The sequence below is a fragment of the Balaenoptera borealis genome (assembly GCF_965194805.1).
Source record: "Balaenoptera borealis genome assembly, chromosome: 18".
In the NCBI taxonomy this organism is placed as follows: Eukaryota; Metazoa; Chordata; class Mammalia; order Artiodactyla; family Balaenopteridae; genus Balaenoptera; species Balaenoptera borealis.
This window is the reverse complement of record NC_138877.1, coordinates 65,583,654-65,597,749: the sequence shown is the minus strand read 5'-3', so window position 1 is coordinate 65,597,749 and position 14,096 is coordinate 65,583,654. Positions and strand designations below refer to the sequence as shown.

The window sequence follows — 14,096 nt, the reverse complement described above, 5'->3', positions numbered from 1 at the left end:
TAATAATTAACAACTAATTCAGAACTCAACTAAAGTCGTTGAAACAAATGCTATTTTCAAAGAAGTTACTTATTTCATGTTTCTTAAAAACAGTAAAATTATAAGAACAGGGCTCAAGAAAGAAATACTGTACACAAGTGCTATAATTATTTCTGTAGTAATTATAGTCAAAGAAAAACAACTATACAGTACAGAATATTTTCAAATGCTCTGTATGCTAAACGCCATTAAAAGTAGTATCAAAAACCTCATAGTGTGAAATACAATTAGATAGATAGCATCATTGTCTTATCTGCTCAACAAAATTTGCCAGACTATATAAAACTCGCTTACCATTTGATTTATTTTTATGTTTGGTTATGTTTTTCATGTGATGTAGAGAAAAAACTTTCTCCCTAAAATAGTTATTATAACATTTGCAATAGAGTAAAATCTGGAAACATTTGGAATGTCCAGCCATTTAAAAGGATGTTTTTAAAAAAAGGCATGTTCTTAGAAAACTATATTTAATGAAAAAGGTTATACTTTCTTAGAAAAAAAATTATGGAGAAAAAGTAGAAATCAGTGCATTGATGTGTATATGAATGTTCAGTCTGTAGGTAGTTTCTATTTTTTCCCTTTTCCACTTTCTTACATTTGCTAAATTTTCTTTAATGAGCATATGTTTTTTTGAGTGCAAAACAATTCACCGTTAATTTTTTTTAATTGCAAGAAAGGTGATAATGATGACAAGTTGGCCTTCTTGCCAGGTCTGAAGCAGGAGATCTAGGGCACAGCCAACGAAGCAGATTCTTTGAGTGCTACAACTCACCGAGCCACCCATCCATTCTCAAATCTCTCCTGCTTGTGATTTTGGTGCATGTATCATGATGTTGGAGTAGAGCTGATGTCATGGGAAAGGAAGAAAATGCATCATGAGCTTTAGTGTTCAAGAAATTGATTCAGCTATTAGATTCACTTGTCTAAAAAAAAGACTTGAGGTTGCCCCCCAAAATACATTGGCTAATATTAAAATAATCACATATATTTATTACAAAATTTACATTATGAGAATTACTAACACCAAAAACAATGACATATTTCCTCCGTAGATTGAGAAAACTGTCACAGCAGAATATGAACTAGAATATCTACTGCTCGAAGGACATTGCTTTGACATAATCACAGAAGAACCTCCTTGGGGTCTGCAGTTTACACTGGGCACAAAAAATAAACCTGTTGTGGTTGATACAATAGTGATGGCCAATCTTGTAAGTATTATATGTACTCAATGGATGATACTTAATTAGATGTTTTGGTGAAATCCTCCAAGTTTTCCTAATAATATGAAATAATTTGTATCCTACTGTTACTGAACAGCTCCCAGAAGAAAATCCTTGAATAAGGTAATTAAATAAAACGAAAATGAAGGGAGTCATACTTTCAGAATGTGCTTTTAAGGTTATTGCAGAGTCTTCTTCCTTGGAATTCATTTATAGAAATCATTCATTCCACTAAGTGTTAGTAAACACTTAGAGTTTCACGAATAATCTTCCTTGAACAATTGGACGTCATTTTCATTCATATAACTATGATCATGTTTTTCTCATCTTAAAAGGGATATTTTCAATTAAAAGCAAACCCAGGTGCTTGGATACTGAAATTACGCCAAGGAAAATCTGAAGACATCTATCAAATAGTTGGGTGAGTTATATAAACCCCTTTTAAATTTTTATATATAAATAAGTTTTTAGTGTGATATGACCAAGATCATCAAAACAACTAAAATACTCACAAATACCATTAGTATAAAACAAAAACTACTTAGAAAACTGTGGCATTTGTTCCTATCATTGTTTTATTTCAAAATATAAAAGGTATGGCTAAAGTATATATCTTGTTCTTTACTCCATCTCCTAATTTTCTATAGACTTTTCCATGTGTTAACATAATGAACATATTTATCATTTAATGACTATATAGTATGTATAGCATCTTATATAGCAAAGCCATTATCTGTGAGTTATGTTCAGTTTTTCATTTTTATAAATAAGAATTGGTTTCTTTCGTAGTAAATTTCCTACTCATTAATGAGTCTAGTATAAAGCAGGGATCATCAAACTTTTTCTATTAGGAGCCAATAGTAAATATTTAATGCTTGAGGGCACATATGATTTTTGTCAATATTATCTTTTTCAACAACCATTTTAGAATGTAAAAATCATTTTTAGCACAGGGGCCATACGAAAATAAGCCACCAACTTGATATTGCTCACCAGCCATCGTTTGCCAGCACCTGGTAAACTCTTTTTTGTACCCCTTAATATCTGTAGTGTTCATTTATTTCAATAAGTATTTATTGGGCACCTATGATTATAGCAAGCAGTATGCTTAACAAAGATAATATATGGGCAGGGGTTATTGTACCTTTTTTTCAATGCTTTTTCCCCTTTTCCTTATAGTGCCTAGAACATAGTGTCATTCAACAAACATGCTTAATAATTTAAGCATACAAAGCTGGGAATGCTGAATTCTTCTTTTTAAATCTTTTTATTTTTTTACTGAATGAAAGATTCTTTAAATTCTATAGTGCTTTACAATTTTCAGAAGTTTCACACACACTATTTCATGTAATCCCATAATAACCCTTTTCTTCCCTATCCCTATCCCTATAGTGCCCCCCTTTCCCTCTCCCCACTGGTAACCACTAGTTTGTTCTCTATATTTGTCAGTCTGCTTTTTTTTAATATTATTCACTAGTTTATTGTATTTTTTAGATGCCACATATGAGTGATATCATACAATATTTGTCTTTCTCTGACTTAACTTCACTTAGCATAATGCTCTCCAAGTCCATCCATGTGGCTGCAAATGGCAAAATTTTATTTGTTTTTAAAGGCTGAATAGTATGTGTGTGTGTGTGTATATATACACACACACACACATACACACACACACACACACACAACACAGCTTCTTTATCCATTCATCTGCTGATGGACGTTCAGGTTGCTTCCATGTCTTGGCAATTATAAATAATGCTGCTATGAACACTGGGGTGCCAGGACTGGAATTGCTGGATCATATGGTAATTCTATTTTTAGTTTTTTGAGAAACCTCCATACTGTTTTCCACAGTTGGCTGCACCAATTTACTTTCCCCCCAACAGTGTAGGAGGGTTCCTTTTTCTCCACATCCTTGCCAACATTTGTTATTTGTGTTCTTTTTGATGATAGCCATTCTGACAGGTGTGAGGTGATATCTCGTTGTGGTTTTGATTTGCATTTCCCTGGTGACAGGCGATGTTGAGCATCTTTTCATGTGCCTGTTGGCCATCTGCATTTCCTCTTTAGGAAATGTCTATTCAGTTCCTCTGCCCATTTTTTAATTGGGTTGTTTGTTTATTTGATGCTGAGTTGTATGAGCTGTTTATATATGTAGGATATTAACCCCTTATTGGTCATTTCATTTGCAAATGTTTTCTCCCATTCAGTAGGTTGTCTTGGTTTTGTTGATGATTTCCTTTGCTGTTCAAAAGCTTTTAAGTTTAATTAGGCCCATTTGTTTATTTTTGCATTTGTTTCCTTTGCTTTAGCAGACAGATCCAAAAATTACTGCTGCAATTTATGTCAAAGAGTGTTCTGCCTGTTTTCTTCTAGGAGTTTTATAATATCTGGCCTTACATTTAGGTCTTTAATCCATTTTGAGGTTATGTTTATGTATGGTATTAGAGAATGTTCTAATTTCATTCCTTTACAAGTAGCTGTGGAGTTTTCCCAGCACCACTTATTGAAGAGACTGTCTTTTCTTCGTTGTATACTTTTGCCACCCTTGTTATAGATTAAGTGACCATAAGTGTGTGGGTTTATTTCTGGAGTCTCTGTTCTGTTCTGTTGATCTATGTGTCTGTTTTTGTGCTAGTACCATACTGTTTTGATTACCGTAACTTTGTAGTATAGTCTGAAGTCAGGGAGCGTGGGGAATGCTTAATTCTGTGATAGGGTGAAGGGTAGGGGGAAGTCAGTATTGACATTAGAAATGAGATAATACCTCAAGAGAGTTTTGAAGAATTACAGGAACTTACTGCTAGTCATACGACAGCCAGAACATTCCAGGAAGAGGGTGGAGGTACAGATCTCTCATCTAAAACTCTTAGGGCCATATGTGTTTTAGAATATAGCATTTTCCAAATTTTAGAAAGTATAGTACACATATCATATATTATGATGTATTGAGCAGGATCTAAGAAAGCACTTCATTAAATATCATTTCTGTCACAAATATGTGAAATTCACACTAAAGGAATATACAGTGACTGTAAAAGAAAACAAAAAGACAAGACACAGGTGGAGAAAATATTTGCAAAGCATTATTCAACAAAGAATTATATATAACATATATAAAGAACTATCAAAATTCAACAATAAGAAAACTTGATAAAAAATATGCAAAAAACTTGAGCAGACTCTTCACCAAAGAAGATCCATGGATGTCAAATAAGCACGTAAAAAAGATGCTCAACATTGTTAGTTATAAGGAAAATGCACATTAAAACCAAAGTGAGATACTGCCACACATCTATTAGAATGTGTAACATTAAAAAGACTGACACTAACAAGTGCTGATGAAAATATGGAGCAACAGGAACTGTCATACACTATCATTAGGAATGTAGAATAGTACATCCACTTTGGTACAGTTTAGCAGGTCCATAAAAATTTAAATACACACTTACCATATGATCCAGGCATTTCACTCATAGGTATTTACCCAACATAAAAGGACATATATGTTCATACAAAGACTTGTACATTAATGTTTATAGCAGCTTTATTTGCAATTGCGAGACACTGGAAAGAACCCAAATGCTAACAAGTGAAGGAATTATCAAAATGTGGTATATCCATCCAATGGAATACTACCCAGCAATATAAAGGAATCAACTATTGATACATGCAGTGACATAGATGAATCTCAAAATAATTAATGCTGAGTAAAAGAAGTGAGGCAGAAGAAAAAAAGAGAGTCTATACTGTATGATTCCTTTTGTAAGTTGTAAAACGGTAGGTAATTAAGACAAACTATGGTGACGGAAGTCAGATCACTTGTTGCTTGGAGATGGAGGGCAGGTGGGGTGGGGAAGGGGCAGGTAAGCAGGCAAAGTGTTGGAGATAAACAGGTGAATAAAACACAGTTCCTACCCTTCCACAATTCATCCCAGTAGGAAAGACAGTTAAGGAAATGAATGACAGTAAAACGTTCTAAGTGCTACAAAAGAGTGCTGTGGTGGTACAGAAAATAAGCAAAATACACTGACTTTTATATTGACTCTTCTTATAAAAGTCATGGTTTCAAAGGATAAATTTGCTTCGTCTTCTTTGGTCTTTGCAAACTGTACTGCCAAGAACTCTGTGTTTCTAAATCTGCCGCTATTGTTTCACTGTTGTTTTTTGCAAACAATTAGGTAAACTGTGATTCAAATTCCTTCTCTGCCACCAACTCTCTGTATGAGTTTGTGAAAGTTTCTGAAGTCTTTATTTCCTCATAACAAGAGGGGATAATCCTACCTATCTTGTGGGGTCTTGGTAAGGACTACATGAGATTAGTGTCTCATGTCCTGAGTAAATGTCCATTTCCTCCTCACTTACTCTTTCTTCTTTACAATTACATATATTACTGTATATTGTCTATGTATATTGTATGATATATATGCAATATGTATTATATATAATATGCATAGTATATATTATGTAAAACAGTTACTATATTAGGTTCTATTTTATCTTCTTTACCATTATTTGTTATTATACACAGCCTATAAATGGATGGTTTAGGGAGAAAATAGCCCCTGATTTTATATTTAAATACCACTAACAAATTAGTGCAAAACTAATTTTTCTCATTCACAGTTAGCCAACTCTTGGTGATGGAAGGAATTTCAAATCTGTTTATGTTACTTATAAATGATAATATCATAAATTTCTCTCAGTCATAATTTACTTAACTCCAAATATGATTAATATGTCACTAGATAGCCAGAGTGGAAAAAACATAAATGATGCTACTCTTTGATTTTTTTGAAATTAAAGTTTCAGTAATGAAAAACAGGTCAATATGAAATATGACAAAAATGGAAGTTCTGTTTATCCCAATTTATGATTTAGTTCTAATTGATATTACATTTATATTTAAGCAAAGTATTCTTTAAATATGCTGAAAAGCTAAGCTAAAGTAATATTGACATGAGTTTCTAAGTTCAGATTTTAAAACCATGACTAAATAATTTGATATTTTTAAATTTGCCTTTTTGTTTATTAGGCATAATCCTCACATATGTACTTTTTATGTCTATCCATGTTTTTATAATCTTTAACTGCAGATCATCTACCCATACTCTGTGTTGACTATTATTTACCTTGAATTCAAAAATACTCAATAAAATTATTCTCTCCTAGAAAATTTTTGTAGCTCTACTAAAATCAGACAGATGCTTCTCAGATTTTCCTAATTACAGAGAATAGCAGATGCTTTACATATACATATATTTTTATATATGCCTTCAACATGCTAAATTATTTTGCTAGTCTTTTTCACTTGATGTGTAAATCTTCAGGAAAACAGTTTACCTAATTAGTAGTTATACATAATTTTAGTTTTACACCTTTGAAACTGATCTGCTTCTCCTGTGCTTTATATAGAAGGCAAGAGAGGTTTCAGAGCTCTGCCCACTGGCCCTGGCGGTGGTTATAGCTCACTCTTTGTGGAGCCCTTCTGTGAGCTCTTAGAAGGTCTCTAATTGCTGCACCTCACTCTCTTTTGATTCCCTGGTCCCAGTTGGTGCATCTCTATTCCAGGTGGCTTCTCTATCATCTTCCTCGGTCTCTGGGCATCCTGTGCTATACCCACAGCGTATTTTTGCTGAGGTCTCCTCATATCTCCAGGTTGCTAGTTTGGCAGGATGCATGACTACCCTGTGATAACAAAACCAAATCTCTCCTGCTTGGCTACTTCTGATCCATGAGCAATACTTACACATCACCTGCCTAGCAAACTAGGAGTGCAGGCCAGTCTCAAAGGCAGTAAGAGTGGTAATAGGTCAGTCCTCAAATATCAGTCCATGGTCCATTTTAACTTTCCCAGACAAGAGCCAAATGCAGTCCTCTGTGTCTCGCAACTTCAGGAAAGTGCACTGCAAAGTGCTTTCCCCTTAAAGCATCTACCTTACTGAATTTAGGATTAGAAGGTAATGCTCCCCACACGTCCCCAGGGGGCGTGTAGAGGTGCACACTCACAGCCTGGCAACAGCCTTCTCCAGAGACGCTCTTCAGCCTTCATCTCACACACTCCTTTCCTCCTTTCAAGTGCCTCAGTTGAAGCATTTTAGCATCTTTTTAGTACCCCACCCCCCAAACGTTTAGATCTTTACCATCACATTGCCATTAGTTAAATATAAGCTTGACCAAATTCACTATTGATCATAGGTTTTGTATGTGTCTTTCACCTTTCACATTCATTTTTTGTTTGGGTGGCTGACTTTCCATATCAGAGATGGAGTTAACACGGGGAAATGGATTTTTTTTTTTTTTAAAGAAATTCACGTTCTTTTATTTATTTATTTATTTATTTATGACTGTGTTGGGTCTTCGTTTCTGTGCGAGGGCTTTCTCTAGTTGCGGCAAGTGGGGACCACTCTTCATTGCGGTGCGCGGGCCTCTCACTATCGCGGCCTCTCTTGTTGCGGAGCACAGGCTCCAGACGCGCAGGCTCAGTAACTGTGGCTCACGGGCCTAGTTGCTCCACGGCATGTGGGATCTTCCCAGACCAGGGCTCGAACCCGTGTCCCCTGCATTGGCAGGCAGACTCTCAACCACTGCGCCACCAGGGAAGCCCTGCGGAAATGGATTTTTGACTGGACTAGGAAGGATTGGAGGAGCTAGCTCTCCAGGAGAGCCGGCTCCTGGGACCAGCCAAGGAACTCACTAACCAGAAAGAGCTGCTACCTCTCCCATGATCAGAAGAGTGAGAAAGCATGAAGTTGCTCCACCAACACGTCAACTCCCTCTCAGTTCCCCAGAAAGCTGAGTTTGCACACTGGAACCCTGGCATAGACAACCTCTATGTCTCCATGACGTTGCTTGCCCAAAGAAAACAGGCATCACTGCATTGACCCTCCCGTACTTGTAAATTCCAAATCACATGCACATGTATCTGTTTAGTAGAATCTAATTATTAACCAGAACCATAGCTGAAAAAGAATCTACAAACAAAAAAAGAGTTTTTAGCTTTCTAACCTCTGCAGTATATGCTAAAAGGCGGAATGGATACTGCCTGCCATATCATGATATGCACCAGATTTCTACAAATATTTTCGATAGAAACATTAGGGGTATACTCTTGATTTTAAAAGCCTGAAAATGTTTTTGCCTTTCTTTTGCTTATTTTCTAAGTACTGATAATAGTACTGATTATAATTCTCCTCAGAACGCTTGAAACAAGACTTCATCATCATATTCTGCCATCCAGTGTTTTGGATTCAAAATGAGAGGCAGTGTGATTAACTTTTCATTTACAAAAAACTAAATGATATTTATATTTAGAATTCCAGGAAAAATATGTGTGCATCCTTTTTTTAAAGTAATAACTTCCTGATGTGTAATGAATCCTTTCATTTTGAAGTAAATGGCTTTTACTGAGAAATATTCTCTCACATCTCTTATTGAGAATATAAATTATTTGAATGCTTCTCTTTTTCCCCTGTATTAATTCCTTATCAATGAAGCCCATGTCCTCTGACTTCTTGGCTTATTCCCTTCATTTCAATGGCTGACTGTCTTCATGTATCCAGTGATTTTTAGTTGCTTAGTGTTACTTATAAAGGTGTAATAGCGCAGTCGTGAAGAGCCAGACTACCTGGGCTTAGTTTGGATCTAGGATAATTATTGTACCTTCCTCAGAGGATGGGTGTGTGGATTAAATGAGTTAATATCTATTAAAGTGCTTAAAATAGTGCCTGAAGTAAAACAGGAATCGTCATCACTACTACCTCTACCATCTGGGATGGAGGAAGTTGCTTTAGATCTCGTCCGGGCCTAACTGCAGTGTTGTGCAGCCTCTGTTCTGGTCTCAGTGGACGGTGGATCCGACGGCTAAAGTTGCTGATGTCCTTGAGCAACATTTGGGGACTGGAAGCTCTTGCAAGTTTTTAAGAGATTTGACATTTCTACTTCATAAGTTGGAATACTTCCTTTTTTCTAGTGGTCTAGTGGCCGTGCCTCCTGCTGCGGGTTAGCACCTCATCTGAGGAACTGGGAGTGAGAGTCAGAGACGTGTTAGTCGGCACAGCCCTAGAATCCCCAGGTTTATGTTTTAGAAAAATTTTCAAGCGTATGTTATAAGTCTGACTGAATGCAAAGTATCCACTAATTTGACATCTGATTGCTTTCCCTCTTTGAAAAAATTCAGTTTTACGGTAAATGCTTTTTACAGTAGCATTTTTCAGTTCATAGTGAAAATAGTATCAAAAAACTTTTGAGCAAAGCTGTCATATTTGATTTATTTATGCAGTGTTGAAAATTAGACTATGAACTACATAATGTGTAATATAAAATAGATCCAAGTGATGCAGATAGACATGGCAGACACATTTTCAGTCTTATAAGTTTAATGACATACTTCAAATTTTGGCATTTGAAAATGGCTAGTAGATATTGAAAAGTAGTTGTATGGTGTAGATTTCCTTTGATTATGCTATATAAACAACTTATTTTAAAGTCTAGAAAATGTTTCATATTTTAATTATTACAGTATATGAAAGATACGAAAGATCTGACTTTTGTGATAATTTTAGTATGCAGTAATAAAGATAAGCTATAATCTGTGCTTTCTGAGTGACTAGGTGATATCAAATTTAGTGAGTTATTTTTGTACGATCTTAATTTGTATTAAGTTAAAATTGGATAATTTTGAAAACTGTAGTGTATTGCAGCATATCTTAATTGACTATAGAAACAGCAGATATGGCATATACACAAATGATATTATACTTATGTCTATTGCAAAATGAATTTATTCTGTTATTTGTACCATCATAATTGTATGTCTTTTCTTAAATTGATTATAGATATTTACATGTTTTTTCTGCTTCTAGGCATGAAGAAACTGACTCTCAACCAGACCTAGGAGATGTCATTGTTGTGTTAAACAGCTTCAAAAGCAAAATACTGGAAGTACAAGTGTGTGAGGCCAAAGCTTTTTATAGGCTTTGTTCTTAATATTAAGTATTATTTTTTTGTCCTTAATTAATTAATTTTTATTTTACGACTGATTTCACAGTTTTAGTACCTAAAATGTCATATTGGAACTCTGGCAATGAAAGGAAGAAGAGGATTAAATCATGAAGGGAAAGCAGAGAGCTTGAAGATAGAAGAGAAGAAATGATTTTTTTTTAAAGTTATGATGTGTCTACTGTATCTACTATATTTGTAACCAAATTATGTTATAAATTAGGCTTCAGAGATGAGATCAGGAGTGCAGGTTGAAAAGTTACCACTTTCAACAGGAAAAAAAAAAAAAGTGATGTTTCAAAAACCAGAAAAGTTTTTAATGATGGCAGGTTTAGTTCTTTTGGACAAACTCACCTTAAAATCAGTAACAATGCTGGGCGAAATGTTATTTAAAAATTTTAAAAGCACTGAGGAGCTGACAGTAATGATAATAAGGAAATACAAAACCAAAATTAAAGGGAAAATGAGAGCCTAGTGAAGTAAGCAAGCACCGAAGCTTCTCTTATCCCAGGAAAGCTGCTGTTGCCCTAAAACATTTGTTCAACCTGGTACACTTGAACTGTCATTTTGATTTAATTTGCAAGGACAGAAATTAAAACCCTAGACCCACATAAAGTGGGTAATCTATTAGAAGACCCTCTCTGCAATAAGCTGGCTATAGCTTCAGGGTAAGGATGAACCATAGTAAAGTATACCACGCAGTCTTTTAGCCCAAATTGGTATCACCTAAGAAATCAAAGGAACCCTGAGCCTTGAATTTGCACTAAAATGGCTCCAGATTAATAAGGTTTTACAGGCATCTGACAGAAACATCCATATATCTCTGGAATAAGACTACTATATCCAAATAAACAAAGAAAACCAACAGAAACGGCAAATAACAGAGAGCAGATGCACAAACACTCCATATGTTAGAATTATTGACACAGACACTGAAACAACTATGCCTAAAGTGTTTAAAGAAATAAAAGACAGGCTTGAAAACAATTGCAGGGAATAAAAAACTATAAAAAGTGCATATCTGATTTTTTTTTAAGTAGAACTTCTAAAACTGAGCAATACAATGAGCAAAGAATTCAGTGGGTGGCTTTAACAGGCCTCAAGAGAGAATTAGTGAGTTGGAAGATAGACCAAAAGACATATCCCAAATGCAACTGACCTTAAAAAAGAGGAAACTACAGCAGAGAGTATATAAAAGGCGTAGAGAATAGAGTGAGAAATCTAAGATACCAGGATTGGATTTAAATGTGGCTCTGCCACTCAGCTGTGTGACCTTGGACAGATTACTTAACCTCTTTCTAGCTCATTTTCCTTATCTATAATAGGAATTAATGATGAAACCCTCCTTATAGGTCTACCATAAGGGTAAGATAATTTAGCTTTATGAAGTACTTTTATGAGTGTTTAAAAATAAAATCCATTTAAATGGAGTTCCAGAAGGTGACAAAAGACAGAATGAGGTACAGGTATTATTTGAAGCAATAATAGCTGAGAATTTTCATGAGTGATGAAAGGTACTAATTTGCATATTCAGGAAGTCGAGTGATTCCCAAGCAAGATAATGAAAAGGAAATCTACACCTAGACGCTTGTTAATAAAACTTCAGAAAACAAAAGACAAAGAGAAATCTTGAGAGTAACCAGAAGAAAAAAGGAAAATTACCTTCAAAGAACTATAGTTAGCCTGACAGTTGGTTTCTCAGCAGTAATAATGGAAGCCAGAAGATAATGAATGATACCTAAAAGCACTGAAAGAAAAAAGGAATGCCAACCTCGTATAATTTACCCTGAAAAGTATTTTTCAAGAAAAAACATAAGGTATTTTCAGACAAATAAAAAACTGAATTTGCCACCAGCATGCTCACACTAAAGGAAATTCTAAATGGTATACTTCAGGCAGAAAAAGAATTATCTCAGTTGGAAGATCTGAGTTTGAAAAAAGAATGAAGAGAAAAGAAAATGGCAACTATGTGGATGAATCTGTGAACAGTGAATATATAAAACAACAATAATGTCTTAGGATCTTAAAAATCAATTAAAAAACAACAATAGCATTTAAGGCATTATATAAATAGGGGTGTATATAATAACATATAAAGTTCTTATATTGACCAGGACAAGGATTATGATTACTTTTAGGCTTTAGGGCAAATCTGAATGCTTTACATTTCTAAGATAACCACTAAGAGAATAGAAACAAGGCATAATGTCATAGTGAAGAGGAAAATGGAATGAAGCAAATTAATATAAATGGACTAAGAAATAAGAAATAAAGCAGAATACATGTGCCATTGAAGAAGCACAAAATAGTAAGTTAGAATTTAACCCAATTACATTAAATGTAAATGGACTACATGTTCCAGTCCAAAGACTAAGATTGTCAGACTGGATTTTTTTTTAAATCCCAACTCTGTGTTTGCAAGAAGGAACACCTAATATATAACAATACAGTTTCAGGGTAAAGATTAAAATAAAAGTGTGGCAAAAGTATACTAGGCCAATACTAACCTAAACAAAGCTTGTACGGCTATACTAATATCAGCGATATTAAGACAACATTATGAAAGATAAAGAAGGTTACTTTATATGTGTATATAAGGCAGAAATAGAATTACCAAGAGAAACTGGCAATTCTCTATAATACTGGGATATTTTTAACATACGTCTCTCAGTACTTGATATAACAGGCAGACCAAAAACTCATTAGAGATGGAGATTTGAGCAGTGTGATTATAAATCTTGACCTAATAGATGTATATAGAACACAATAGCCAATAACACCAAATGAACAATCTTTCAGACACAGAAGACATTGATAAAAATTAGCTTTACGTTTAGTTGAAAAGCAAGTTTCAACAGATTTCAGAAGAATGAACTCATACAGAGTATGTTCTCCATCTACAATGCAGTAGAGTAGAAATTAATATGCAAAGATAACTAGAAAACACCCATTTTGCCAGAATCTCTATAATCTAATAATGGTAGGCTACCAGAACTCTCACCTTACATACTGCATAGATTCTAAACTACCAAATCATCAAAATTTACCTTGCATCCCACATCATAACCGGTTTCTTATCACCTCTGCTCTTTATCCTGTGATCAGTTATACATGTTTATACTCATCTTTGATACTATTTTTCCTCTACTGACTTTGACTTCCTTTCTCAGGAAGAGAAACTTATACTCTGTCCTTGATACATTTCCTTCTGGCCATTCCAGATGAAAAACCCCACAAACTCAGACCAGCTGCTTAAGTTACTAACTCACCCCAAGCCTTTTAGGACCAGCATTCCAGCTAGTTTTATCCTAGCCCTACAAACAGGAGAGAAAAATATTATTTCTGCTGGGAGACTGGGGATGTCTCATCTTTGAGGAATTTTGATCATTGAAAAATTATTGTTTTCTTTTTCTTGAGCTGGTTTTTTTTTCACTCTCTGTATTGGCTCTAATTTTACCTGTTGGTCCCTGGTATAGAGGAGGTCTGACTCTTTCACCAAAGCCACCAAATCTTTGAGGGTGATAATCATGCCTTACCTGAAGCAAACGTTCTACAGCCTAACCTTACCTAGGTGCTTCAGTTGTTTTTTAGTAACAGTTTTATCTGCTCACCTTCCATCTCTCAGAATTACACAAAAGGACAGGAAAAAGGGAGGAGAAAAGATAAGCAAGATAAAGGTTCAGCCCATGAACTCCAGTAGCCCACTAATAGGAATTCCAGGAAGGAAGAACAGAAAATGGAGGAAGGAAAGTACCCCACAGATAGAGAAATATAAACACGTTCATGTCAAGAGGTCCACAAATGAGTGAAAAATGGCCCACACAAGATCCTAAA

The 14,096-nt window shown here is 34.9% G+C and overlaps 1 protein-coding gene across 2 annotated transcripts in view; it reads left to right on the top strand.

The window, feature by feature from the left end:
• The window catches only part of UGGT2 (UDP-glucose glycoprotein glucosyltransferase 2), a 183,971-nt gene that overhangs the window by 132,517 nt on the left and 37,358 nt on the right, over positions 1-14,096 (top strand). For both annotated transcript variants that reach the window (XM_082366069.1, XM_082366070.1), the window contains exons 28-30: positions 1,092-1,250; positions 1,598-1,683; positions 10,127-10,211. In XM_082366069.1, the coding sequence (XP_082222195.1) occupies positions 1,092-1,250; positions 1,598-1,683; positions 10,127-10,211 (330 nt within the window). The remainder of the gene's footprint in view (positions 1-1,091; positions 1,251-1,597; positions 1,684-10,126; positions 10,212-14,096) is intronic.